Genomic DNA, 26,622 nt, shown 5'->3' on the forward strand with positions numbered 1-26,622 from the left:
TATGGATCTCACAGGTCACCTCTTATAAAGGCCAGTCCTCTGAAGGTACAAACTCTGTGTTTGGCAACACTTAAGAGAAATGTGAATGGGTTGACCTCTTCACTTGAGGACACCTTTGAAAAAACAATCAAAAAGAAACCCCGAGGGGCGCCTGGGTGGCTCAGTCGGCTAAGCGGCCAACTTCGGCTCAGGTCATGATCTCGCGGTCCATGAGTTCGAGCCCCGCGTCGGGCTCTGTGCTGACAGCTCAGAGCCTGGAGCCTGTTTCAGATTCTGTGTCTCCCTCTCTCTCTGACCCTCCCCCGTTCATGCTCTCTCTGTCTCAAAAATAAATAAACGTTAAAAATTAAAAAAAAAAAAGAAAAAAAAAAAGAAACCCCGAACTGTCATGTTACTGGGTGATAATGGCTCATCTTAATTTAAGCACAGACATGATCAGTCAAAGAGGGATTGAAACCCTTCCAGTCCCAACTAACTAATGCTAAAGGCATCTCAGAAGAAAACGTAGAACAACTTCAGAGGGAAATAATGGATGCTTGGATGAAAACACTCATCAATAACAAAACCTAAGCCTGCTTTCCAAGAAGATAAGGAACGAAAAGTGTGGGGACTCAAAGGCAAAACAAACAAAAACAAAAACCTTGAAAGTATTACCCATGAACGACACAGGCTGTAAATGAGAAAGGAGCCCATAAACTCTCTCACTGAAACTGTGCTGAGAATGAGGTTTACCTGCTCTCTTTAGAGATAATCACCCAGATGATAACAGTTCCCCTTTCAAGGAAAAGAGGACAGTTACTCCATAGGGACCCAGATTCACATGCAGGTGTAATTCAGAGGTCAATGCAGCTGCCCCTGAACATCCACACCCACTGCAAGACATTGGGGCTTTTTGTCTCCTCAAAAGTAATTTAGATTTCAAGTACACAATACATAGTTATTAACTCTAATCAGGCTGTACAGTAGGTCTCCAGATTCATCTTCTAAATTAAAAGACTGTATCTTTTGATCAACTATCTCCCCTTTTCCCCTTAACCAGCCTCTGATAAACTCAACTATATTCTATATTATTGTAGGTTTGATTTTTTTTTAGAGTCCATATGTGAGTGACATCATGCGGTACTTGTCTGTGTCTGGTTTATTTCACTTAGTATAATGTTCTCCAGTTTCATCCACATTGTTGCAAATAGCAGGATTTCTTTCTCATGGCTGTGTGATAGCCCAATATATATATAAGGGTATATAATATATATTGTCTGCACTGACCAAACACAGGCTCAAGCAAGCCTACAGGCAAGGGAGATCCCTGTGTGTGTGTGTGTGTGTGTGTGTGTATACATACACATATATATACATATAATCACGTTTGTATATATATATACAAATGTGATTTATATATATATACACATATAATCATATATATATATACACACACACATATATATACATATAATCATGTTTTCTTCATTCATCTGTCCATTTGCTTAAGAGAATAGATCTCAAGTGTTATCACCACAAAAAAAATAAGTGAAGTGATGGATATCTTAATTAACCTGATTGTGGTAATCATTGTACAGTGTGTATGTATATTAAATTATCATGTTGTACACTTTAAATATATGCAATTTTTATTTGTCAATCGTAGTAAAACTGGGGAAAAAAACATAAAAAAAGCAATTTAGATTTACCTCTGTTGAACACTTTCACTGTTGCTATTTGATTTTTGTTTGTTCTTATTGATGTTTGATAGAATTATAACTCCTCAAAGCACTTTTAAATATAGATGGGTTTTGGGGCACCTACATGGCTCAGGTGGTTAAGCATCCAACTCTTGATTTCAGCTCAGGTCATGATCTCGCAGATTCATGAGTTTGAGCCCCGCATGGGCTCTGTGCTGACAGAGTGGAGCCTGCTTCAGATTCTCCCTCTTTCTCTGCCCCTCCCCTGCTCGCAGTCTCTCTCTCTCTCCCTCTCTCAAAATGAATAAATAATCTTTAAAAAGAATTAATATAGATGGGTTTAACTTCATTATGATACATTAGTTCCATTTCATTGTGTCCCCTACAATGAAAGGATATAAATACTACATTTTTTACTATTACTTAAACCATCACTAACATTTTAACAAAACCAGGCAGGATATTTGGAAAAAAAGAAAAGACTATTTCAATATACTATTAGAAATCTGTAAAAGTAGCTTCTTAATAGTTACCTCAATAAACTTTTATTGGTATTATTAGTTTTAACAAATTGAAAAACCCAAACAACAGGCATCACAGTTAAACCTATCAGTATTTTTATCAAAGTTCTAAATTCACAGACGAAAGGACTTGTGAGTTACAACCATTTGTTTCTTACTTTGTAATTTTCTGAAATGTTGCCATTTCAGATTTGTTCATGTATTCTTCAATACTTAAATGTCCTTAGATTTTATTCAGTCAAAACTTTTCCCTTTAAAAAACAAGGGGCAGACACCCAGTTCTAGAACAGCAGCCCCAGAAGCCCCTCCATCTATTCCCCCCCCCCTCCGAGAATACCATAACTGCTAAAACTTCAAAACAACAACAAAAACCCTCCTGTAAAGTCTCGGAAACCGTCGTCGTGAGGACACACAACAGATGGAGAAACATTCACTCAAGAAAAGTTACTAAAATCTGACTTGAGCCATAGCTACTGCTCCCTTCCCAGCAGTTCAGCAAGAGGGAAGCTCCCCCCTCCCAGAGCAGGTGGCCAAGGACACGGGAGTCACCCTCCGGCCCCCAGCTCCCAGCCAAGGGCTGCGGTGTCTCCCCAGGAGGGGCAGGCTGCTAGCGTTGCTCAAGTCCCTACCTCCGTGTTGCAGGGACTCGGTTCCCGGCGGACCCCGCCGAGAAGTCAGGGCCTCCCTCCCTCCGTCCAGCCAGAGGGCACAGGCTCGTCCCCAGAGCCAACAGGCCAAGAAAGCCGGAGCCCTGGTCACCTTTGCCCGAGCGTGTTCACGGGGCGGGGAGGGAAGCGAGCTGAAAAGACCAGAGGGACTGCCCCAGGGCATCGCTCCACCAGCAGAGGTGTCACCAGAGGGAGCCGCCACCGCCTCCGATAATTCGCCCCGGGAGGAGGGGCATGCCCTGAGAACCGGGAGCTCTGAGGGTCTCCCCAAGCCAGCTGGTGTGTGGGGACCAGTGCGGGAAAGTTCGCGCCCGGAGGAGGGTGCAGTCACAGCCTGGAGGTTGGGATGGTAAGCGAAGAAGAGGCTGAGCTTGACGGGAGCAACAGGCTCGGCCAGACGCGCTGTGCCGCTAGGGGGAGCCCGCGAAACGACCGCTAGGAGGAGCCTCCAGGGTGTAAAAAAAATTACGTTTCCAGTTAAGAATGGCAAACTGGGTCCGTTTAATTTTTTTAAGTTTATTTTTGAGAGAGAGGCCGGGGGGGGGGGGGGGGGGTAAGGGCAGAGAGAGAGAGGGGGAGACAGAGGATCCTAGGCGAGCTTTGCATTGAAAGCCCAGAGCCCAAGTTGGGCTCGAACCCACCAAGTGAGATCATGACCCGAGCTAAAGTCGACGCTTTACCCACGGAGCCACCAAGGGGCCCCTGGGCACATTTAATTTCGTTCCTTCTCAAAAACCCACAAAAATCATTTCTGGTTGGTTTGTTGTTTTTTGGTTTTTTTTTTTCCACCACTTTTGTTTCTGAAGACAAAGCTGCAAGGCTGAGAACAGGAAAGGAGACGATCTGGGAAGCTGTAAAATAGACCAGTTTTAAACTCTCAAAACTAACAGGAAGGCCAGATGGAATGGAATAAAGCTTTCAAAATTATACAGGCAAATTATTTTCGCCTAAAATTCTGTACTCGATCGACCTTTGATTGATCAAGTTTAAGGGCAGGATAAACACTAAATGGATAAAAGCCTTTGATACCCGCAATAAGAACTCCAGCACAGGACAGGGGCAGAGGGAACCCCTGGGGTGGTGGGGAGGGTCCTTGAGGAGGACTGCTGGGTGCCGGGTGTCAAGACCCAGCCCGGCGCAGAAGTGGGTTCAAGGGCGCTGGGGGAGCTTTTCTCAGGAAGAGGTCAAGCACCACTCATACACATTTCTTGAAAAAAGATTTAAGTTTTGAGGGTTGCATCGGTATTAAGTACGGAGAAATCCAAGCAAACACAGAATTAAGACAATTATCTCCAGAGAAGACTAACAGACCGGGAAAGGCGGCAGGGGGAATCACAATTTTCTACATGACTCCACTACTGTGTGTGGTATTTACATAGTTACAATAGTGCAGACGCTGGATATTGATTTAAGCAAAATCTTAACAGAACCAGTTTGGAAGGAGGAGGAAGATAAGACTCATGCTTGTGGACAGGGAATCAGGGAGAAGAAAGCTGAGAGTCAGTAGATGATGCCTGAAACTGAGAAACCAGAGAGCACCGAGACAAGCAGGTTATTTTGAGAACTGGGGCAAACACCTGAAGAATCCGCTTACCCAGGTGAAAGTGCTTGGCTCTGGAGAAGAAGGGAGAATGCGTCCGCTGCTTTTCACAACAAACTTTGAAGCTCTGTTTGGCTCTCTTACAACTATGTGCATTGGAACCTGTACTGAATGTATAAATATATGTTTCTCTCCCTCTTCCACTACATCTCCTTACTCACCGGTGTTTAGTTTTCAGAGTAACTACTTTATATTCGTACCCAAAAGTTCCTTTCTGTCTCTGCCTTGAAGGCATTATGAAGAAGGTTACTCTCAATATTTAGAAATTCTGCTTTTAAATAGTAACAGCTGTGGGGGCGCCTGGGCGGTTGGTCCAGCGGCCGACCCTGACTTCAGCTCAGGTCATCAAGGCACACTTTGCGAGACTGAGCCCCACGGTGGGGCTGTCAGCCTGCTTGGGATTCTCCCTCTGCCCCTCCCCTAGTAACAGCTGCCATCATGACCTGCCCAGCACTGAGTGCCCAGCACTTCCACACTCTCTCTCGGTTCCCACAGCAGCCACGCTTCCATTTCGCGGGTGAGAAACACGCTCAGCTTGGTTAAATAATTTGCTCCTCTGTAGCTGGGAGCCCTGACCCCAAAGCGTCATCAGACCTCATCTTTCTAGGGTTAGAGTTTAAAGGAACTCCAAAGGGGAAAACATGTGGCAGTTCAAAGAACTCCTGGGGGTTGGGGCGGGGGGGCGGGGGGGGGGAGAGGAACCCGAAGAAACCCGCCAGGCCAGGCTTCTGCAGTATTACTAGGGCAGCTTCTACTGACTTAACCAAGCCTGGCTCCAAATTGGAGTTCCCAGCTGGTCATGTGGGCAAAGGAAGCAATTTTTAAACTCTGGCCGGGAGCTCCTGTGATTACAAAATAAAAGCTTGGTTCAGCTCTTATTTTGAAGGAAGAGATGTTCCCGCTGCTCCAGCACCGGCCCAAACACCCCTGGCGGGACGCTAAGCCCACAAGGTTTTGTGGCCAGAGAAGCACGGATTCCTGAAAAGGAGGGGACAGAGGGCCTGAGTGCTTCCCAGGGGGGGGGGCGGGGACCCGGACCCCGGATCTTAGACCAGATGATCTTAAAGGCCCCTTCTGAGTAAAACTGGAGGTCGTGTTTACTCGGAGTCTAAATCACTGGGAGCTTTGAGAGTATCCTGGGCAGTTCCCTTTCCGGAGCTGTCGTGTGAGAGCATCAGGACCCTTACCTGGCTCCTTCGGTCAACTGGTCGGGCGGCTCGGGCGTGGGTAAAGTACGCGATCTGGTGAAAAACAACAACGTTGTTTACGTTCCCTTTTTCTGAAAAGTCACGAGCCACGGGCAAGTGAGGAAATGAAAGTGAAATCAGCTGATGTGACACCAGTCGGCGGCATCAGTGCCCTGACCTTCAGCGAGCTGTTTACTTGGGCACAACTGCAAGCGCGAGCGGGTGGGAAGCCCGGGCCGGCCTCCGGCCGCCCTTCCCCTCTCCACCGGCCTCGGCTCCGTCTCCGGAGCCTGGCGTCAGGAAGCCAGCGAGAAAGGAGACTCCGCCAGACCTGACTCCCTGCCCGTCCTCTTTACGAGCGCCTGTGCGTTCTGCCTCTTCGTAAGTACCCACCCTGCGTGGAGCGCAGCTGGCCTGCGTCTGGGCTCAGCGTGGGCTCCGGCCTTTCGCGCTCTAGCGGGGCCACGCCGCCGGGCCGTGTCCGCACACCCGCTGCCCCCCACCCAGTGACCTCGCCCGGCCGCTCTGCCCTCCTTCCCTCGGCTCCCGCCACCATCATCCTGGGGGGCTGCGGCCCCCAAGATGGTGAGGGGACTGCCAGCGCACCCGGTTAGAAACACGCGGCGATGGGGGCGCCTGGGTGGCTCAGTCGGTTAAGTGTCCCACTTCGGCTCAGGTCATGATCTCACAGTTCGTGGGTTCCAGCCCCGGGTCGGGCTCTTTGCTGACCGCTCAGAGCCTGGAGCCTGCTTGGGATTCTGTGCCTCCTTCCCTCTCTGCCCCTCCCCTGCTTGCTCTCTCTCTAAAAAATAAATAAACACTAAAAAAAAATTTTAAAAAAACACACACACAGGGATAACCTGGCGACAGGGTGTTGCAAAGTCTGTGCAAATAGATGTTTATGGCCCGCGGGGCGGGTTGCTCATCAGAAACGGGCAGCCAGACAGAAGCAGGTCACTGACTCGAAGTGGCTCGACTATTACTATTCCGAGTTACAGAAACACCCTCAGTGCTTAAAACATACACCGCGAGTTGAGATTGTCAGAAAGACCCGTGTTCTTGACTCAGAATTGAACAGGGTCTAACATATTCAGAGCCTATGTCATTAGACTACAGTGCTTCTCATGCCTGCCAGCGCTGATCTTAAAATATTTTCTTAAATACGGACTGTTTCCTTAATAGCTTCCGTTATACTTCTTCACCTGTAAAATCAAAGGTTCCTTTGGGAAAGAAACACACACACACACACACACACACACACACACACACACACATTATGTGATTCCTTCTTTCCTTCTTGACTCCTGACAACTAATGTGCATTTCTCAGTATCTTCTTCCTACACCCCAACCCTCGCCAAGCCTAAGAATCTGTTCATAAGACATCCCTTTCGATTCTGCACATAATCCCCTTTCTCAGGTTCTCGCCAGCCGACTCCTGCCTTACCTCACCTGATCATGAAGTCCGTTTGTGTTTGTTTTCTGCATTTCACTTTTACATAAATGCAACACATGATTCTGGAAATGTTTTTCAGGCAAAAAAAGAACAGTTCACAATGCCACCACCCAGAGACAGATGCATTAACATTTTAGAATGTTCCCTTAGTCTCTTTCTTGCAGTCATACTCTATTAGTGTGGTTTTAGACTGGCTTTTCTAAAGTCTGCAGTCTCACCACTTTGGCGCGTCACGGTTTAATTCCAATGGTGGGCATTCAAGCTGCTTCCCGTTTTTTGCAAAATGCAGTGATGAACATTCCTGTATATAAACCATTGATTGCATTTCTGATTGCTGCCTTGGGGTAAACCCCTAAGTGGAATTACCAGGCCAAAAAGACAGGACTGTCTTTTGGTTTTAAGGGTTTCCATGCATATTGCCAAATCGCCTCCTGGAAAGTTTGCGCAAATGTTTACGGGTCACTTGGGCCACTGTCACCGTCACCGTATGACAAGGCTAGCCTTGCCATGAGCTAGGTGCCATCCAAAGTTCTTAGCCGCAGTTTTGATACAGAAACTCACAGGTTATTTGACTTGGCTTTTCTTTGCTTGTGCTACAAAGGCATAGACCTTTTTTCTCATGTTAGTTAATGAGATACAGTGATTTATATAATAAGAATATATATTTGGACTTTGTTGCCCTTGCTGGCACAGAGCTCCTAAAACCCTTGGAACACTTAGGAGTAAGTGTGAATAGCGATAAAGGTGTCTTCTTTATTCATTAACGAGCTCCTTCCAGCCACGTCTGGGTTTATGCTAATGAGCTGACTTTTGGAAAGTCCCTATAGACGGGGTTTGTTTGTGGGAGAAAGAGCCCTGTGATTAGAGGGTCTTGTGATTAGAGGGTCGGAACTTTTAGCCCCACCCCCCACAACCTCCAGGGAGGCAGACTGGCTGGAGATTCAGTCACCAACACCCAGGGATTCATTTTGCCAGTCGGGCCCAGGTGACTAAGCCTTGGTCAGGAGCCGGGAAGGAGGAAGGGGAGACGGCTTTGGGGACTGAACCCTTAGCCCCAGGATCTGATACTCTCTTCCTGTAGATAATGTCAGAATTGGCTTAAATAGTAGGACACCCGCTGGTGTCACGGAGAACTGCTTGATGGAGGAAAACGCCCACACATTTGGTAGAAAGTATGACAGCTACACTTACCTACTTGGCAGCCCTTTCCTGAAATCTCTTTGTTCCTTGTCCGTTTTGACGGACGGTTAATGTTTTTCTTACTCGTTTGTATGAATATTTGACATATTGGTAATATTAATCATTTCATATCTGTTGCAGATGCTTTCCACACTCGTTGGCTTTTACTTTTATTAGTTTGTTTTTGTTATACGGAAATGTGTCTTTCTTGTAAATAGTTAAATCTGCACTTTTTTTTTTTTTTTTGTAATTTCAGTTTGCTTTTAAGCTCAAAGTGTTCCTTCTCATTCGTAATCGAATCTTGACTTGTTTTTAGATCTTTTTTTCCCCTCTGTTCGTGGCATTTCACTCTTGGATCCATGTGGCGTTCACTTTGGTATGTGAGGTGGACATGAGGACTTAAACTAGTTTTGCTTTCAGGAAGCTAATCGACGGCTTCCGCACCCGTTCATGAAAAACCTTCCGGCGAACTCTAATACTTTGGTCACGTATTGACCCCGCATGTGTGGCTTTTCTGAGACACTCCACTCTTGAGCTGTCCATCCCGGTAGCCCTGGGGGGGTACCGTTCTGGGGGCTGGGGCCCAATCTCGCCCCAGTCATCTCTGGGAATCTACCCGGGAGCCGGGTACCGCGACTACGTCAGTGACTCTAGCCTGCCACAGGCCTCAAAATGGTACACCCGAAAGTGACTTCACAAGCGTGACAAGCGTCTGCAAATGTCATCTTCAGGCACGTGGGCCGTATGTTCTCATTAGCGACTGAGATCTTCAGAGCTGTACTCGGTGCGCCTGGGTCACGCCACCTCAGCGTTCTCAGCCCTGTCAAAGGACAAAACGGAAACAATTGAGCGATGAGCTGACCCTTCCTTTATCTGAGGGAAGACAAGCCGTGGATTGGGGGAGTACAGAGCCTCCCAAGCATGGAACAGTCTGGCAGGATTTGGGGCAAGAGCCAGTTGTGTAGAGAAGAAGCAACGTGGGAAAGAATGGGCACGATTGGCCGGGAGGTCGGGGTTTCCTTAGAAGGCGGGCAGGTCCTGTTTTCTAGGGTAAGGTTGTGCTGGGGGGGCGGGGGGGGAGGGTTGGGTTTCCCTGACAGGTGTTTCACATGACTTAGGCTTAGAACTGTGACATGGGCTGGGCCACCAGGGCCGCCTCCATTTTGTGGTCCCGGTACAGGAATTCACTTTGTCAGCCCAAACCTGGACTTCAACAGACTTTGGGAGGTGAGCCCTGGGTCCCCCGCGCTTTTGTGGAGAGGTACCCTCTGTCCGCTGGGCAGCAGTGGGGCGGTGGGGGTACCGACGGCCAAGTTCCCGGGCAGAGCAGAGAGCGGCAGGAACCGCAGCCTCGGCCCCCTCCTCAGGCAGCCGGGCAACCGGGAGGCAGAGGCCACAGCTGACGCCAGCAGGGTGATGAGGCAAAGACTCGTCAGAGTGACCGAAGACTGGCTTTCCCAGGTTCCCGAAACTGGCCTCGAAGGGTAGAGGGGGAGGGCCCCTAGGTCTGCTACTCAGCTTAGCTGTGATCTGCTTTCTTTGAGTTAATCTGCATGTGTTTTGAAGCCCTTTCCGAGGTGTTACAAGCTTGCCGGGGAAGAAGCCTCTCTCTCAAAAGACCTCTTGCAAAACCGAAGGTCCGAGTCTTTGGGTCTATTATTCTTTGCCTCCCCTTCTTCCAACGGTTGAGTGCCAGCCACGTCCAAGTAGGTCTCGGTGCTTGCCAAGGGCCCAGCCGGCAGGACGGGTGTGAGGTGACCCCTGGCCTCCGCGCGTCTGTCCTGGCTCACAGATCTGTCTGTGCGCTCAGCCCGCCGCCGTCTGGGCGCCTAGAGCCTCGTGTCTGAGGGAAGAGGGACAGGAGTTAATAGAACACTCGGGTCGAGCGATGAAATCCACACCTCTCACCCTGGCCTACAAGGCCCCCAGGGACCTGGGTCCCCTCCCCTCAGTCACGGGGCTGCAGCCACCCCGGCCCCGGAAATCTGATCCTCTCCCAGGCCGGTGTTTATAACAGCCGCACTGTCTCCCTGGAGGGCTCTTGCCCAGGCCCAACTCGGGATGGCTCTGTCACATCCCTCGGGCCTCAAACAAATGTCTCCTCTGCACACAGGCCTTCCCTGACCCACTAATCTAGACTCACGGCTTCCACCACCTTCTCTCCTTTGTTTCATCCTGTTGGTTTCCTTCCCAAATCTTTTCAAAACTTGGAACGGTCTTTTTAAAAGTACACCACTGGTGTTTGTGTCCTCAACCGGAAGGCAAGCTCAGTGAGGCCAGGTTCCTGGTTTGCCCTGAGAGCTACTGATTCCACAGGGCCTACGGCTCAGGGAACTCTCCAAAATGTGCCTTTTGTGGAGTCACCAGATGAAACCCTGGCCTCCTCAGTAGAAGGGGGGCTGTGAATGTCTATCGGGATTGCAGGAGAGGGCTGGGCAGGAGAGCCAAGAGTGACAGCCAAAGGCTGTCCTGCCTTCTGGTACTACTTATCCTCAAACTCTGCTCTGGGTCCTTAGCTTCCCATAAGCTAGCTGTGGAGTCCCGCCACTAAAAAGCAAGTGAGGAGGGGCGCCTGGGTGGCTCAGTCAGTTGGGCATCTGACTTCGGCTCAGGTCGTGATTTCACAGTTCGTAAGTTCGAGCCCCGCGTCGGGCTCCGTGCTGACGGCTCAGAGCCTGGGGCCTGTTTCCGATTCTGTGTCTCCCTCTCTCTCTGCCCCTCCCCTGCTCATGCTCTGTCTCTGTCTCAGAAATGAATTAAATAAACATTTAAAAAAATGTTTAAACATTAAACAAACAAACAAAAACACTAAGTAAGGACGGGTCCAAGACGCAGGCGCGTTCTTGTGGTGAAGGATTTTTTCTCCCGCTAGATTTTTTATGTTTTGACCCTCGTTCCCAGCTGGATCATCTGCCCGCCGCCGAGGCTAACAAGCAACAAAACAAACGAACAAAGAGCTAGTTAACATTCACGGAACCGCTGACACGGCCCACGTCCGTGGCTCGGTGTTCGTGGAGGTCTGGAGACGGACGGTTTTGACCCTGCGTGGCGGTCTCGTGGCGTGGTCGTGCTTCTGCTGGTGAAGCTGCTTTTCGTTTCCCTGGCACAGGCAAGCAAACCCAAATGTCACGCGCTGCCTACAAAGCTGCCCTCCGGCCTGGCCGTCCTCAGAGCGCGGCGCGACCCCCGGGGGCTGCCTCCGCACCTTTGGGACGCACCAGCGCGGGCCGGTTGTGAAAAATAAGAACCTGGGCTCACGCTTCTGCCAAAGGAAACATGACACATTTCCCTTTCTTCTTCCCTTTTTATTTCTGTCAGAGCCGCACCCACACCGCCAGCCACCCTGTCCTGCGTGTGTTCGACAGGGAGGTTTGCGGCAGGGCCGCTGGCTGCTCGGCTCAGACCCTGTTCTGGCTTTATCCGGACGCTTTATTCCCCCCCGCTTTGCTGCTCTCTCCCCCTTGGTGCCGCACCCCCAGCCCCCCTCCCCTCGCTCTTCCCTCACCTCCCTTTTCTCCACAGTCAGGGCTCCAGTTGGCAGAGCGGGCCGGCCCAGCGCACCCGGCCTACAGGCGGGCGGGCGTGGAGACAGTTGCCACACCTCAGTCTTGCCACAGCCCCCGGGGACAGGCCAGCGACGGGGTCCGGAGGGGGAGCAGGTGCCGGAGGTCAAGCCGGGTGCTGCTCGAGCTCACGGGCCCTGAGCCCGGACGCTCGGCCCCCGGGTCCACGCCCTTCCCCACCACCTGTGGCGGCCGCATCAGCGTCCAAGGGCACAAAAGACAGCTCCCTGGGGCGCAGGTCCCCCAGCGGAGCTCGGCAGGTGGACGCAGGCACCGTCTGTCTCCTCTAGGGCCGCACCGCGGCCGGGCTCCCTTCCCCGAGTTCCAGTTTCTTCTCCATGACAATAATGACTGACACAGTACTTACTAGGTCACGTTCCACGTGCTGTACATAAGCTACAAGATAAATTCTATTGTAGCCATTTTACAGATGGGAATGTTAGGCGCTGGGATGTTAAGTCAATGGTAGAACTGGGATTTGAACCCTGGACACACAGCTGCAGAGTGTATGCCCAGAACGCTCATTCCACATGGTCTCCACCGCGCGAAGAGCCAATAACGACAACAGCGTCCGCCAGGCCTCAGCGGGCACGCGCACAATTCAGTGGAGGCAGGTTCTAGATGATTACGACAAGCCTGCCTGATGGACTGTCACTGGCCACTGGCCGGGGGACCTTGGGGAAGCTCCTGACCTTCACCGAGCCTCGGTTTTACTCCTCTGGAAAATGGGGATGGCAATCGTAAACCTGCTCCCACAGGGTTGTCGTAAGAACTTAATAAAATGGTACCTACTAAGTGCTCGGCACAGGGCCTGGCACAGAGTAAATGCCCAAAGAGCTTCTGAAATCTGTTTTTAACTATTAATAAACTCTCAGTCAAACCCGATTTCTCCCTGGACGCCTTCACTGGTCAAAGAGAATTCTCAAAACAAGTTCTTCCCTCTGTTGTCCCCTAGAGCTCTCTTAAATCACGAGTGAAAAGGAAGGCCGGGAGATGAATTTACAACTAGTAACAACCTCATCAGCTCGCCATTTTTTCTTTCAAGCTTCTGTTCTGTTCTGACAACAAAATGATACCATCAGTTTCTACCACGCGGTCCTGGGGGCCCCGGTAGGGACCGCTCGTGGGTGTGCCCTTGACCTCCGCTGTCCCCACATCTCATATCCGTCGTCAGGGCTCTCGGTGTGCGGCTCTCACAGCTGTAGGCCTACGTGACGTATCTGAGAGGAGAATCCTGTAGAGAGCTCACGTTTAGAAACCGGGAAGAAGAGGGAGGGGCCAGAAGGAGGAGGAACCAGGACAGGGAAGCAGATGGAAAAAATCGACACAGGGAGGGGTCTGAGCAACTCTGTGTGCCGTTGCTGACGTTCATTCAGTCACTCGCGTGTCCTTTAACAGGCTTTTACTGAGTGCCTCCCGTGTGGCCCGTAGTCCCGGGCGTGGGGGACGGAACAGTGAAAGATAGGTCTTTGACAGATAAACAGACCAGCTAACCACAGACACATAAAAATGAGCAGCAGATACAAGTCCTTGCCCTCATGGAGGTTACAGTCTACTGGGGACCGGGGTCGGGGGGGGACAAGAAATGTTGAGAACGTTAGATGGCACCAGAGCTATGGGGAGAGAGCAGGAAAGGGGCACAGGCAGTGTGAGCTGTGGGGCCGGTGGAGGGGTTGTCACAGGTGGAGACGCTAACCAGGGGTGGCCTCCGTAAGAAAGGGACGGTTGAGCAGAGAGGCCCAAGGGAGGCGTGTAATAACAGAAGAGCATTCCGGGCAGAGAAAATGGCAAGCATGGAAGTCCTGACTTGCCTTAAGTTCTTGGAAAATAAGGAAGAAGCCACTGTAGCCGAAGCTGAGGGAGGGGGTGAGGGGCGAGGCTAACAGGAGAGGTCCAAGAGGGGACAGTATCGAGGTGTCCTGTTCCTAAAGGAGCAGGAAGAATACCAGGTCGTCGTTGAGGTTGCCGTGGAAAGAGGGCACCCTGGGCAGAAGTCATCCTTGGTAGCACATTCCGGAACATATACACCCCTCCAGGTAGAACATACGATATATTCCCGGTGGGAGAGCTCAGAAGTTCCAGTCTAGTCCCCACGCTCCTGGAGGGGGACTCTGAAGGGGACGTTCTTCGTGGGCACTCCGTTCCCCTCCGCGGGGCTCACTCTGAGAGTTCACCAAACACTTAATGAGCGAAGTAGAATTTCCACGGGTGGTGAGTGAGCGGTTGCCTGGCATGAGAGACAGTCGCAGGGGGGTTGTATACATATATATATATATATATATATATATATATACATACACATACACACATATATATATATACACACACACACATTGTGTATATATATATACAATATATATATAATATATACATATACTGTGTGTGTGTGTATATATATATATATATATATATATACACAATCACGTGGACGGGTATTCTCGCAGATCACAGACAGGTGCCAAGTATACTCGGGAGATGGAGACCGGAGCTACAAACCTGCCTCCGGGAAAGGGAACGAAGGCACTAGGACAGTTCGTAAAGTTCCTTTTGATTCTGTGACTCAGGAGAGCCATGGCACTTGAGGCGTCTTGAGAAGCGAGTGCCAACGGTAAGGGACGGTGATTCACAAACATCGCCACAGCGTTGTGTCCAGTCTTACAAAGTAGTGTCCTAAAGTACGGGCAGCCACGAAAACCATCGTGCAGGAAACACTTCTCGTGACATAGGGACACGCTCACGCCGTAATGATGTTGACAAAGCGGGATGCAAACACATATATTCGCATGAGCCTGACCGTGTAAAACAACATGACGGAAGGAAATGCATTGAGAGTGGTGGTTTCTACAACCCAAAGTTACAGATGAGTTTTGGTCACTCACATATTTTTCCACTTTTCTACCATCATCACGTGTGGCTTTCTTATAAACAGGAAAAAGTTCAGCTAAAAATGGCAGCAGTGACGCAGCAGCCTGCTGGTTCACCCTCTGAAGGAGGCAAGGCTCGTCATGAAAGGGAATTCAAAAGCTCGTGGTGGCGAGAACGAGATTATGCGGATTGTCAAAAGCCACGAAAGCCAGGGTGGGCTCTTAGGACAACAGAGAAGAGCACCACGGGGTTTTCCGACGGAACGTCCAGAGGCATCGGCTACGAAATGTTTAGACGAAGAAGCTGCGACCAGCCTCCAGCCTCTCGGTCCCTGAGGTCCTGAAGTCTGTCCGGATGTCTGATGGGACACGGGGAGCAGCCAGCCCAGCGCCGTGCTGAGTGTGTCTGACACACGAAACACGGCCCCTCGCCTCAGGAAGCCTGCTGGCTTGTCAGGACACGCACACAAGATGTACACGCGCAGTAACTGAGGGGTACCACAGGGTTTGGCTTTACTTTTGCTTTAATTTTCTTTCTTTCCTTCCTTCCATCTTTCATTCTTTCTCTCTCTCTCCCCCCTCTTCCTTTCTTCTTTCTTAACAAGAAGTTCCTTCTGTGTGTCAGGCACCGTTCAGGGGATAAGATGGACGGCCAAGTGGATAAAGGGGGCAGGGATCAGTAGGGTTTGGAGGCAGGGGGCAGGGCAAGACCTCAGGAGTTTCAGGGAGACTGAGAGAGAGGGCAGATGGGGTTGGGGGCCGCCTGAGCACAGCCAGAGTGGAGAGCACCGGGAGCAGGCGCCCCCTACAGAGAATTAACTGCCAGTACAAGTTCAAAGTTGCCCAGTGGCGCCGAGCCCCAAGCTCCAGGCGTTGGAGCTGAATTCTGTGCCTATAAAGACGGGGGAGAAGAAGGGGAACCAGGGGCGACCACCTTCCCCATATCTGTGCTCCTGGGCTTTCCAGGTCCGGTTTTATTTTGTTTCACTCTCTACTGAAACCCTCCCAAAGGGCAGTTGAGAGAAAGGCAGGAAGTCAAAAACAAAGGCCGGTCGCCTGGGAGCCACAGCCAGAGTTGGCTGATACGATGTCCTCAGGCCGCCACGCCTTTTGAACCTGGCTCTGTCTCCAAGTCAAAAATGCTTAAAAATAGCGATTTTTTTGAACCCAAGTGTAACAGGCCTGAAATAGGGGCAAGAAGAGGGAACATCCACGTAAGGCCACCCGCACTCCCAACCAACGGAGGCAAGTCAAAGCTCATCTGCTACGGCACACGCGCACAAATCGGGGTTCCAGCCCTGGAAATCCATCCCGCACCCTGAAACACCTAAACCCACTACAAACGTAGATACAGGTTTTTACAAGTATTTGTGAAATACGAAAACCGTACAGAACACCTACTGCCGGGGATGTTCCCGCACCGCGGGCTGGGCCAGCTAGAACTTCGGCTATGCTACTCTCACAAGGCACGGACCAAAGACACCTTTCCATACCTGCTAAGCCTTGCTGTTGCAAGGGGGGTAGCGGGAGGTCCCAGGGCCTCCGCGGGATGGCCCTTCTCTGCCACCTCGGCGCTTCCCTGCCGAGCTCCCCTGAAGGAGAAGCCAGGGGCTGAGGCCCTTGGTGGACGGTGGCGACAGGAGTTCAAAACCTCACTGCAGGCACAGGTGTATGTTTCTGTTCTGACGGGCACCGGCCTCCCCCCAAGGTGCTGTCCCGGCTCTCGGTCAAAGGAGTTGCTTGCTGACAAATCTTTATTCTCATTGTCTGCACTGACTCAGGTCCTCTGAAGGGAGCCACCTGCTATAGAGTGAATCGCTGTGTCCTTCAAATTTCGTACGTTGAAACCTAACCCTCCAAGGTGATGACAGTAGGAGGTGAGGCCTTTGGGAGGTGATGAGGTTGAGAGCAGAGCCCTCATGAATGAAATCAGTGCCCTTGTGAAAGAGGTCCCAGAAAAAAATAAAGATGCCTCAGACAGCTCCCTTGTCCCTTCCACCATGTGAGGACACTGGGGAAGGATGTCCCTCCACGAACCAAGAAGGGGGCACACCAGACACCAAATCAGCCAGTCCCTTGATCTTGGACTTCTCCGCCCCCGCCCCCCGAGCTGGGGGAAATAAATGTCTGGTTTATAAGCTGCCCAGTCTGTGGTAGTTGGTGCAGCGCCCTCTCCCTCAGCGGGGCCCATCTCCTCTTCCCTCACACTTGTTCTCTTTCTCCCTCGGGGCACTTCCTGTTCTAGCAGAACCGAGATGGGATGTGGTGGGACGCACCTTCCTTCCAAACAGCGGAGGGAACGAGGGAGCGGCTGCTCCCTTCAGAAGCCGCCCCCCAGGGCTGGACACGTCCCCTGAGCCTCTCCCCGGGGCCACTGCTGGCTGGCTGCAGGAAACCACCTGGCGCCCCAGGCTGGGTGCACTGACAGGATGGCCCTCCGTCCTTTGTCCCCAGCACCTTGTGTCTTGGAAGGCTAGTGGCACTTTGGCATGCAAATGGCTATTTTGTTCGGTAGTGGAAACTTTACAAATACAAAGGTATCGCAGGCAGACTACTGTGGTAGAAGAGCAATTTGGAGAAGTCCTTCTGATTAAAATCATAGTGAAAAGACTGTTCAAATACGATGAGGACGGTGTACGCTATTTTACGGGGACTACAATTAAGTTTTCTGCGGATCAATTTGGCAATATGCAGTAAGATCACTCAAAAGTATTTCTACCTTTGGCTCCACTTTAGATATCTAGCTGAAGGAAAAATCAGATTCCAACCAAGAATCATACAAGCATCTTCCTTAACTGTCACTTATAATAGTAAAAAATGGAAACAATCTGTCTAATGGCGGGACGGATAAATCTACGACACGAACTATCACACAGCCATTAAACATGTTTTTGCAGGCTATGTAACAGCTTTGAAAAATGTGCATAATATTCAGCGAGAAAATCATTGTGGTCAACAGTGTGACTATTTAAAAACACATCAGCGCATAGGAAAAAAATATTGGTAAGAAATTAACAGTGGTTCTACGTACGTGGTGGGATAAGAGGTTATTTTTTTATGTATTTTTTTCTTTTACGTATTATTTTCCAAGATTTCTATGATTCCTGTTCTCAGGAAAAAAAATCGGAGACACTAAAAAGGTAGCGAGTGCTACTATGTGATTTCATGAGCAGGTGGCCTCTTGCCTTCACCAAGTAATGACTCCCAGAGCAGGGCAGGTAAGCTCCCGGAGAAGTCTAGCAGACCTCGTCCCCCCCCAGCTTGTGTTAGAACAGGCTACAGGGCTTCTAGAACACACCAGTGCCCCACCCCAACCTGGAAGTTCCGATGTGCCGGGTCTGCCCCCTGGGGGGGGGCGGTGCTGCGGACTGACAGCCGCCCTGTGCCTCTAGCGCCTTCCTCCTCCTTCAGGCCCCCAGGGACAGCGAGCCTCCTCCCTCACCCCAGACAAACCCACCCTCGAAAGGATCTGAGAAACTCCCTCACAAACATGTCCAGGGGCTTGTGGTGTTTAAAGGGCAGCAAAGCCTTTGTTCAAAGGGCATCCATCATTGTCACCGCTTTCCGGCACTCAGCGGCGGGGGGAGCCCCTCCTCCTGAACGAGGCCAGAGAGGGGGCTCGCGGTGACTTACCAAGTGCATCCCGCCTGCAGGCTCCCTCTGACTTCCTGTTCCCGCTGGGGTTGGAGGGAAGGCTGCCACAGGTGTTTATGGGATTCCAGAAGGGAGAAGGCGAGCTTGTGAGGAAACCGGGAGGGAGGCCGGACATTCACGGGTGTGACTTCCCTCAGGTGCCCCGGAAGGCGGCCTGCAAAAGGGCAGGAGACGATGACCCTCCCAAGGCCAAGGCGGGGCAAGCAGCTGCTGTTCCTGGGCATCATGACAGTCACGGTGGCGGTCATCTTCCTGCTGTTCTACGCTCTCCTCTGGAAGGCCGGCAACCTCGTGGACTCGCCCAACCTCAGAATCGGCTTCTACAACTTCTGCCTGTGGAACGAGGGCACCAGCTCCCTCCAGTGCCTCCAGTTCCCTGAGCTGGAGGCCCTGGGGGTGCCGCGGGTCGGCCTGGCCCTGGCCAGGCTCGGTGTGTACGGGGCCCTGGTCTTCACTCTCTTCGTCCCCCTGCCCCTCTTCCTGGCCTGGTGCAACAGTAACGAGGCAGAGTGGCGGCTGGCGGGGGGCTTCCTGGCGACGTCCTCCATGCTGCTGGCCAGCGGCCTGGGCCTCTTCCTCACCTACACGTGGAAGTGGATCCGGCTCTCCCTCCTGGAGCCTGGGTTTCTGGCTCTGGGCACCGCCCAGGCCTTACTCCTCCTCTTGCTTATGGCCATGTGTGTGTTCCCTCAGAGAGCAGAGGACAAGGTCAAGCTTGACAGCTGCTAGTTCTGTCGAGAGGCTCACGATGGCAAGAGTTCAGTTTGAACTATGCTCAGAGAAGGTGCCGGAAAACTCATGGGCTGGCATGTCTTCTCAGCCTGTTTCATAGCAAATGCCGGCCTCAAGCTCTGGCAGACGGGACCCACCGCGGAGGAGGTGGGGGTACCCAGTGCCGAGAAGGCCAAGGGCGCAGCAGTGGCAGCCGCGGTACCTGCGGCTTGTTAGCGTGGGTCTGTCTATCCTTTGGGACTTCCGAGGTTCCCAAGGACACACCACAAAAAGCTCATTGTCACGAGAACTCCTTTGACATAAGGATTCCCATCACGAGGCCTGATTGCTAGGATAATTAGCCACATGTCACACTGGAACCGAGTGAAGGTTCATGGCAACAAAGGGGGGACGTTATGAGAGAGTGCACCTCAGCGTCCCTGGGGCCCTGGTTAGCAGGCTCCCCCTCCCCACGGTGGGTGTGAAGCCATGAGCCCGTCTCCCAAAGGCCCACGAGTGATCCCTGAGGGAGTCACTAAAGACAACACGTGGGCACAAAGACAAGCCTTGGTGGCTTTGAAGGTTCTCCCGAAAAGTCTCCCAGACCTGAAGCCAGACAGGGCAGGGGCGTCAGCTGGCAAATCGTTCCCAGCATGTGACCTGGGAGTTGGGAACACAAAACGCCGAATCCCTGGGCAGGAGGAAGGTGAAAAGAACTGAGGGGTTCCATACAGATGTCGAGGCCTTCGCTTCTCCACCCAGAATTGGAAAGGACATAAACACAGCTCACACACTGGGGAACTGTTTGTATTTTTCAGCACCTATATATTGGAAAACGTATACAGCAAATGACTGCCTCATTCTGTGCCTGTCAAAAACCACACTGAATAGAGTCAGAAACACGGACTCCGGCGTGATCTTGTCTTTAGGGTCTTCGCAGGGCTCCCGTCCCACTGGCGCTTTACAACTGCCCAGGGACTGAGGCTGAGCCGCCAAGTGGCAGGACGGTGGCCGCCTGGGGGAGGGGGGCTTCCGATCTGCACACGGGGTTTCAATATCCCACGCAGAGCAGAGCACTGTGGGCGGGGCAGCTGCCTGGGGGGGGGGGGCGGGCTGCGTGAATGACGAATGACAGGCACTGTGTTCAGAACAGCCGTCCTCCTTCGAGAGAGATCAGGGGGACCAGACGGTGGGGATTCCACTGCACTTAGCAGCAATGCCTCTTTTTTGTTGAAAATTATTAAGTTCGCTCTTCGGTTCCAATAAGTTTGGCCACCATGTCCCCACCTTCCCTGGACCTGGAAGGCCAATAAAACCACGGCCTCCGAGTGGAGAAGGCACAGCGCAGGGAGAAATTCTGACGGAAGCGCATTTGGACTCCTCACGTGCACACACTCAACAGGGCAGCTCCCCAAGGAGGTGACTGCCTGCCAGGGAGGAGCGGACGAGGGGAGGAGCGGGAGCGGCCGGCAGGCCCCTGGCGGGAGGGGAGGCCGACTTCCTCCAGCGCTCTGGGTAGAAAGTCCTGGGAAGCCTTGTCCGTTCAGCTGAAAAATATCTCCCTGACGTATTTTAACATGTCCTCGTCCTCCTCGGGGCTTCTGCTGCAGGCAGAGTCAGACCCCGCGGGCCCCTGAGGGCTGTGGCCTGGAGAAAGGGCGTCTTTTTCATTCTCCTCGTCCTCACTTCTCCCAGGAGAGCTCGGTGACGGTGACAAAGCGGAGTGGGCCTGGGACAGCTCCGGCTTATCAGCGCCAGCCGGAGTCGGTGGCTCCAAGGGCTGTTCCTGTTTCCGGGCCTGCGGGGTAGGAGAAATGAGGGGCAAAACAGACATCGTGCTATTTCCCGAATGAAATAACCGCCGGCGACGCAGAACACATGCGGAAGCCACTGTGAAGCGTGTGACGGGCTCGAGCACCGCCCCAAATCAGAGCCTCCCCCTCTCCACCCCCGGTGACCCCTCACAGCTCCCAAAGAAGTCAAGACCCCCTTGGGAGAGAGGCGGGCAGGGGCCTGAGGAATGGCAGAGTGGAAAAGACAAATAGGAAAAGCGTATCTGGAAAGGTGGGGGTGACAGAACGGAAGGACCATGGGTACAAAACTTGAGTGTGGGCCTACGTTCTGTCACTTATCGGCTGTGTAACTATGGGAAAGTCCCTGGGTGTTAATATCTCCATCTGTAAAATGGGGACAGTAATACCTGCAATCACTATCACCGGGTTATTGCAAGGATTAAATGAGGCAACAACCTAGGAAAGCACCTGGTCAACTAAAAAGTACTCCACAACACTAAGGTGGCAGTTACTGTTCGCTTCAAAAGCCAGGAGACTTGGGTGGCATTCGGCTGAGAAGTCACCTCACCCACCTGAGACCCTTCAGGGGACGTAGCACTGAAAAACTTCCGTCCCCTCCACATACCACACACAGTCACCCAGAGACAGCTGCTCTCCCACCCACGACCACTCCCTCCCCAGGTGTCCAGCCCCAAACATTCAGTGACACCGCACGTGGGGAGAGGCCAAGGGGAGCACGAGAAGCGCTAGACAAGGGACAGCTGGACGAAGGGGGATGACAGATGACAGGGCTCCCCAAGGCCGACTGAGAATGCAGGGCGTCTCCTTTATTGCCATTAACCAAGGGCCCGGTCCGGTTTCTGGTCGTGAGAATAAGAAGAGACACAGTGGACTTTACCTCAATCAGTATCCCCAGGGCGACATCCACCATTTCGGCTTCACTCATGCAGTACACAGTCCTCGTGGCAGGAAGTCTGAAAGGAAGGCATGATGCTACAGATGGGGACAGACGGGTCTCGGGTCTCAGGTCTCACGAGGGGGTAGAAAATGAGGGCAAGAGTCCCATTCCCGGGCCTCCCGATTTGCCACGCGCACCTCTGTGGGGCTGAAACCCCACCCCCCCCCCCCCCCCCCCCCCCACCTCACCGTTCTGCCCGAACCGCAAGACTCAGCCCCAGCAACTGTGACGCCTCCAAACCCTCCCTCCCTCCTCATTCTCCAGGACCCCGACCGGAAGTTGTCCCACCTTGCGGCGGCAGCCCTTGGCATTGCTGCCGATGTCCTCGCTTTCGGGGTCTTCACGGGCACCTTTCTCTTCTCGGCCACCTGGGCTGTCATCCATGTGGGAAGGACCCTCTTTTTATCCCCAGATTTGAAGGTTTCCATCTCTCTTTTCTCTCATGAAGGAAGACGAGTCAGGGCCCAGGCTTAATGACTTGCTTTTCTAATTCAGGACGGGGAACCCCACTCTCATCCGACCAGGAACTTTAGGTCTGTTTGTCCTGCATGGGAGTCACGCTTGAAATCCTACAAAGAACAAAGTCCAGTGAGCTCTAATAAGCTGGAATACTTCCAGTCACCAGCTGAAATTACTGGTCAGGACAGGCCAGAGGTGGACAGCAGGCCCCAGGAGACTAAGATGGCCCATTCCCCTTCTCCCTGCCATCCAAGATGCTCGCTGTCCCCAGGGTGCCTAGCCTACCCTGAAAATCTCTCTCATGATCTCTCCCTCATCTCCCCAACTCCAGACTTCTCATTTCCTCTACCTTAGTGTGGTTACAGACAACTCCAAGACCATTTTGATTCCCCGCAAGGTTTAAATGGCCAACACTCCCTCCCTTAATCCAAAAATACTTCTGGGTGGCCAGATTTTAGCCAGCAGTAGGGATTAGGAACCACAACCGGACCTGCTCCAGGAAGGAGGTAATCCAGAAGGTGCCCTGACAGCCTGTCTCATCTAACCTGGTCTCTCTTCTCCCCACCCCCACTTACCACCAGCACAGCCCCTCCCCCTACAGCTCAGTCCCCACCCAGGGACTCGGGGTGCAAGTCTCACCCTTCCACTTGGCAGTCCACTCTGAAAGCAGTCCAGCTCCGCCTAGGGAGGCTCTTACTGGAGCAGAGGTTTGCCTAGAAAAGGGTCAACCATGAATAAGCGATCCCTCTCTGAATCACAGTCATTTATTGCTCATCTTAGAAGACTGTTTACAACTTAAGAAAAAAAAATGAGCATGACGTCATCCTAACCTGTCCGGCCAGAGGGCAGAGCTTGGCCAGTGTACCTGGTTGCTGTCAAAATTCAGGCAGTGATGATAGCCGACTGTTCCCACAACTACCCGAGCCCTGCTAACCACCAGGCGCAGACACAGCCCGCAGTCAGGCACACCGACATTTATTCCACCCACAGGCAGATATTATCAAGCCCATTTCTACAAACGAGAAACTGACAGCAATGTGCCCAAGGTTCCAAAAAAAACGGAACGGCCAGCCAGGCCTCGCAGCCGGGTGCTGCAGGCCGAACCCTGTGCCTAAGGGCCGCCGCGCTGCCGGGGCTCCGAGAAGCGCAGAGGCCGGGCGCGGGGAGCCCGCGAAGCCGGGCAGAGCCCGCGCTACCTGGGTGAAACCCGGCCCCGCCGGCTCGTGACGTGCCCGGCGCTCCCCAAGCAAGGCCCGCCCCGCTCTCGGGGACCCTGCGCCACCGGGGCCGCTGCGAGACGCGTGCCAACCTGCGGGGGACGAGGGCGGAGCGGAAGCACGTGGACAGCCACGTGAGGCCTCGCCGGCCGCGGGAACGGCCGGGACCGCCTCCTCCGGGCCCGCAGGCTCGCGGCCCCGTCGCTCGGCTACGGCGGGGCGGAGCCGAGTCCCGGACCACGCGCCCCTCCGGCCCGGCCCTCCAGCCTCCCGGGCCCGCGCGCGGCTCTCGGCTTCCGGGGCGGGCCCGAGAGGCGGCGCGGGGCGGACCCACACCCCACCCACACCTGGCAGGCCGGAGGGACCCGGCTCGGCCCCGCGCGCACCTCCTCCGCCCCGCGCCGCCTCGCCACTTCCGGCCCGCGGCCCGCCCCCTGCAGGCAGCCCGCGCAGTCGGCGTCCCCGCCCCCGCCCCGAGCGGGAGCCGCCAGCTGTCCCGGGGCCGGGTCCGCGACACTTTCTCCTTGACCCCGCTCTCGCTCTCGTCGGGCTCCTCTGAACCCTCATCTAGGCCCTGCCTCTGGAGCTTCCCTGCTCCTCTCTGCATTGTCCAATTTTCGCAAGCATCCTACCAAGTCATTTTAGCCAGGAGCCCCACCCTCCAATCCTGATCGCCCTCAAATTTGGGCGGGCTCCTCATTTTTCACCATTCCCCAGGTAGTGTCTGATCGCCTAGATTGCCTTCAGCAAGGATCCTGGTCGCCGAGTTTAGCGAGCTCCAACCCTTCCCCTCCCCCCACCTCCCACGCCCCCTTTACCTTCGGTGATTCCTCTTAGCAGCTTTCCATCCACTCTTTGGCTATAAAGTCCCTTTCCCTCTTGTATTCAGAATTAAGCCTGATGGCTCTCCCTTACTATAAAACCCAATTGTAATACACACCCTTGAATAAAGTCTGCCTTTAAGTTAACAAGTGTCAGTAATTTTCTATTTAATAGAATAGTTTTTCTTTAACAGGCCCCAAACATGGCTCCAATTGAGGTCTGCTAGTCGGATTTTAATATTACAGTGTCAATTCCTGAACCCCCAAATCAGAAATTAGGGTGAGGGGAGGAGGGCCTGCATTATTTTAAGGCTCAGGATTCCCACAGGGACCAAGTTCAAGTCTCGCTGCTGGGGTGTAGGCATCCCAGAAGGAGGGGGTACAGGGTGAGACCCTCAGGTGCAGGAAAAGAAATTATCTTAAAGTAAGTAGGTGTCACTAACACTTAACATTCAGATTGGTGGCCAGGTGTTCCCTTTTCCAACCCGGCAGCTCCACAAAGCTTCCCAGGAGTCCGCGGTGTTTGCGTTCAGCCTGATGCGAGCACTGCGGTGGACACGTGGAGCTAGCATCTAGCTTTAATTAAAATCACACTCAGTTTGGGGCCCCTGGGTGGCTCAGTTAAGCGTCAGACCTCGGCTCAGGTCAAGATCTCAGGGTTCCATGAGTTCAAGCCCCGGGTGGGGCTGGCCTCCCTCCCCCTCACTGCCCTCTTCTGCCCCTTGCTCACTTGTGCCTTCTCTCTCTCAAAAAAAAGTCACACTCAGGGGTACCTGGGTGGCTGTCAGTTGGTTTCAATTCAGGTCATGATCTCACTGTTTCATGGGGTAGAGCCCCAGGTAGGTTTCTGCGCATGCTTGGGATTCTCTCTCTCTCCCTGCCCCTCCTTCACTCGTACTATCTCTGTCCCTCTCAAAATAAATAAACTTAAAAAAAAAATTTTTTTTTTTAAATCACAGCGTACAGCAGCCTCAAAGAGGCCAGCAAAGAGACCCCAGGTCGCAGATGTGACAGACATGACAAAAACACAGAGGAAACTTCTCCCACCAGAGGAATCTTCTTCTACCACATTTTGAGGTAAAAGGATGATTAGAACTGACCATCTGGCCCCAAAATGTGAAATTATCAAGACACCATCTGAAATGTGATTTGCAACAGATCCGCCAATGGAATAATTACCCTCCGCAGGCCAGAGGTGCACAACTGTGGACCTTGATCCGAAGCTTGGAAACTCCCTACCCTGAAGATCTCTACTAAGTTGTGTGGCACTTTTGGTTTCTCTAAAGCACGCTCACCTGCTGGGCCAGGAGAGTTTAACTCAATCAAGCCTTGAAGAGATAAACCAATGGTTTCAAGTCACAAAACCAACCAGTCCAGCACCGAGGTCACCTGGCTGCAGGCTGCACCCGGACTCTGCCTGCAGTCTTTCCAGAGGGGGCCACGCCAGGGGCAGGACCCACCTCTCTGGTTCCTCAGAAGTATTAGAACCACTGACCTCCAGGGTCCTCTGCTCTCAAGCTGGGAGCCAGAACAAACCCAAGTCTAACTGGTGAAGTGTCATTTTTTTTTTTTTTTTTTTTGTCAATGAAAGAAAATACTTATCAGTGGAACCACTCCCTCCATATGTGCCTCCCTAAAACTTCTTCCCAGCAAGCCGAAAAATGAGGTCTGAGAAGCAGGAAACCTTTGCGTCTGCATAGAAGCTGCTTGAAGGGAGAGAAGCCCAGGCAGGGGAGAGAACACCCGAGCGGTGGGATCTGGATGGGTTGAAGCGAACCGCTGAAGTGCTCTGAAAGCCGTGCTCCTGGGGCCGAGAGGAGGCGGCAAGCAGACCGGTCCTGAGGACAGCGAGGGGCGTGGAGCCTGGGCCAGAGCCGGGGTCCACACCTGCACCAGGGACACAGGCTCCAGGACCCGAGGCTGGACTGGCTTGATGGTTTCCCCGCTACCCTGCCCTTGCCCCAAATAAGGGGAGGGGTCTTGCTGGGCTTCTGGGTAGGTGCCAAGCAGCTATTGTGAAGAAGGGAAATTTCAAGTTTTGACACATTTTACTGGAGGATGAAAGCCCATCCTGGAGGGGGTATGGATGCGACCGGGAGGAAGGGGGTATGAATGCATCCTGACGAGCCCTCAGGATGGCGCGAAGACTGGGGAGAAGCAGGCCAGGAGGGGGCAGGTTTCCGTATTTGCTCATTTCAAAAGGGTTTGGGTTTTGTGTTTTTAGGCAGTGCTGTGGAAACCCACACAATCCTAAACTGAACTGAAAACAAGTGCCCAGAGCATAAAGGAAAAG

The 26,622-nt window shown here is 52.6% G+C and overlaps 2 protein-coding genes and 1 long non-coding RNA gene across 5 annotated transcripts in view; 1 reads left to right on the top strand and 2 right to left on the bottom strand.

Annotated features, from left to right (window-relative positions):
* LOC125930163 (uncharacterized) overlaps positions 1 to 5,737 on the bottom strand; it is a 76,431-nt gene extending 70,694 nt beyond the window's left edge. Inside the window, exon 1 of the long non-coding RNA XR_007460095.1 lies at positions 5,656 to 5,737. This is a non-coding gene — a long non-coding RNA (uncharacterized LOC125930163). The remainder of the gene's footprint in view (positions 1 to 5,655) is intronic.
* Positions 5,738 to 5,818: 81 nt separating this feature from the next.
* On the top strand, positions 5,819 to 19,311 carry TMEM140 (transmembrane protein 140). 2 transcript variants are annotated; one of them, XM_049641894.1, is made up of 3 exons: positions 14,261 to 17,719; positions 17,831 to 17,934; positions 18,508 to 19,311. In XM_049641894.1, the coding sequence occupies exon 3, from the start codon at positions 18,545 to 18,547 to the stop codon at positions 19,097 to 19,099; it is 555 nt and encodes a 184-aa protein (XP_049497851.1). In that variant the 5' UTR covers positions 14,261 to 17,719; positions 17,831 to 17,934; positions 18,508 to 18,544; the 3' UTR covers positions 19,100 to 19,311. The 2 variants fall into 2 exon arrangements, with proteins under 2 accessions (XP_049497852.1, XP_049497851.1); XM_049641895.1 differs by lacking the exons at positions 14,261 to 17,719; positions 17,831 to 17,934 and adding an exon at positions 5,819 to 6,019.
* Positions 19,312 to 19,870: 559 nt separating this feature from the next.
* CYREN (cell cycle regulator of NHEJ) lies at positions 19,871 to 24,249 on the bottom strand. Of its 2 annotated transcripts, XM_049641896.1 has the most exons (4): positions 22,931 to 23,594; positions 22,121 to 22,401; positions 21,773 to 21,848; positions 19,871 to 20,879 (listed from the first exon to the last, which is right to left on the bottom strand). In XM_049641896.1, exons 2-4 carry the CDS (start codon positions 22,258 to 22,260, stop codon positions 20,625 to 20,627), a joined length of 471 nt encoding a protein of 156 aa, XP_049497853.1. In that variant the 5' UTR covers positions 22,261 to 22,401; positions 22,931 to 23,594; the 3' UTR covers positions 19,871 to 20,624. The 2 variants fall into 2 exon arrangements, 1 of the variants encoding a protein (XP_049497853.1); XR_007460094.1 differs by lacking the exons at positions 19,871 to 20,879; positions 21,773 to 21,848 and adding an exon at positions 23,601 to 24,249 and having other exon boundaries at positions 22,259 to 22,401; positions 22,931 to 23,004.
* Positions 24,250 to 26,622: the final 2,373 nt, after the last annotated feature.

The sequence above is a fragment of the Panthera uncia genome, chromosome A2 (genome assembly GCF_023721935.1).
Source record: "Panthera uncia isolate 11264 chromosome A2, Puncia_PCG_1.0, whole genome shotgun sequence".
Lineage (NCBI taxonomy): Eukaryota > Metazoa > Chordata > Mammalia > Carnivora > Felidae > Panthera > Panthera uncia.

Excerpts from the sequence above, each read along its gene's own strand:
- CYREN (XM_049641896.1), bottom strand. The coding sequence starts at position 22,260 with ATGGAAACCTTCAAATCTGGGGATAAAAAGAGGGTCCTTCCCACATGG. Across the intron at positions 21,849-22,120 it reads CCAAGGGCTGCCGCCGCAAG|ACTTCCTGCCACGAGGACTG; the intron begins GTGGGACAACTT and ends CCTTCCTTTCAG. Across the intron at positions 20,880-21,772 it reads CCCTGGGGATACTGATTGAG|GCCCGGAAACAGGAACAGCC; the intron begins GTAAAGTCCACT and ends CCTACCCCGCAG.
- TMEM140 (XM_049641895.1), top strand. The coding sequence starts at position 18,545 with ATGACCCTCCCAAGGCCAAGGCGGGGCAAGCAGCTGCTGTTCCTGGGC.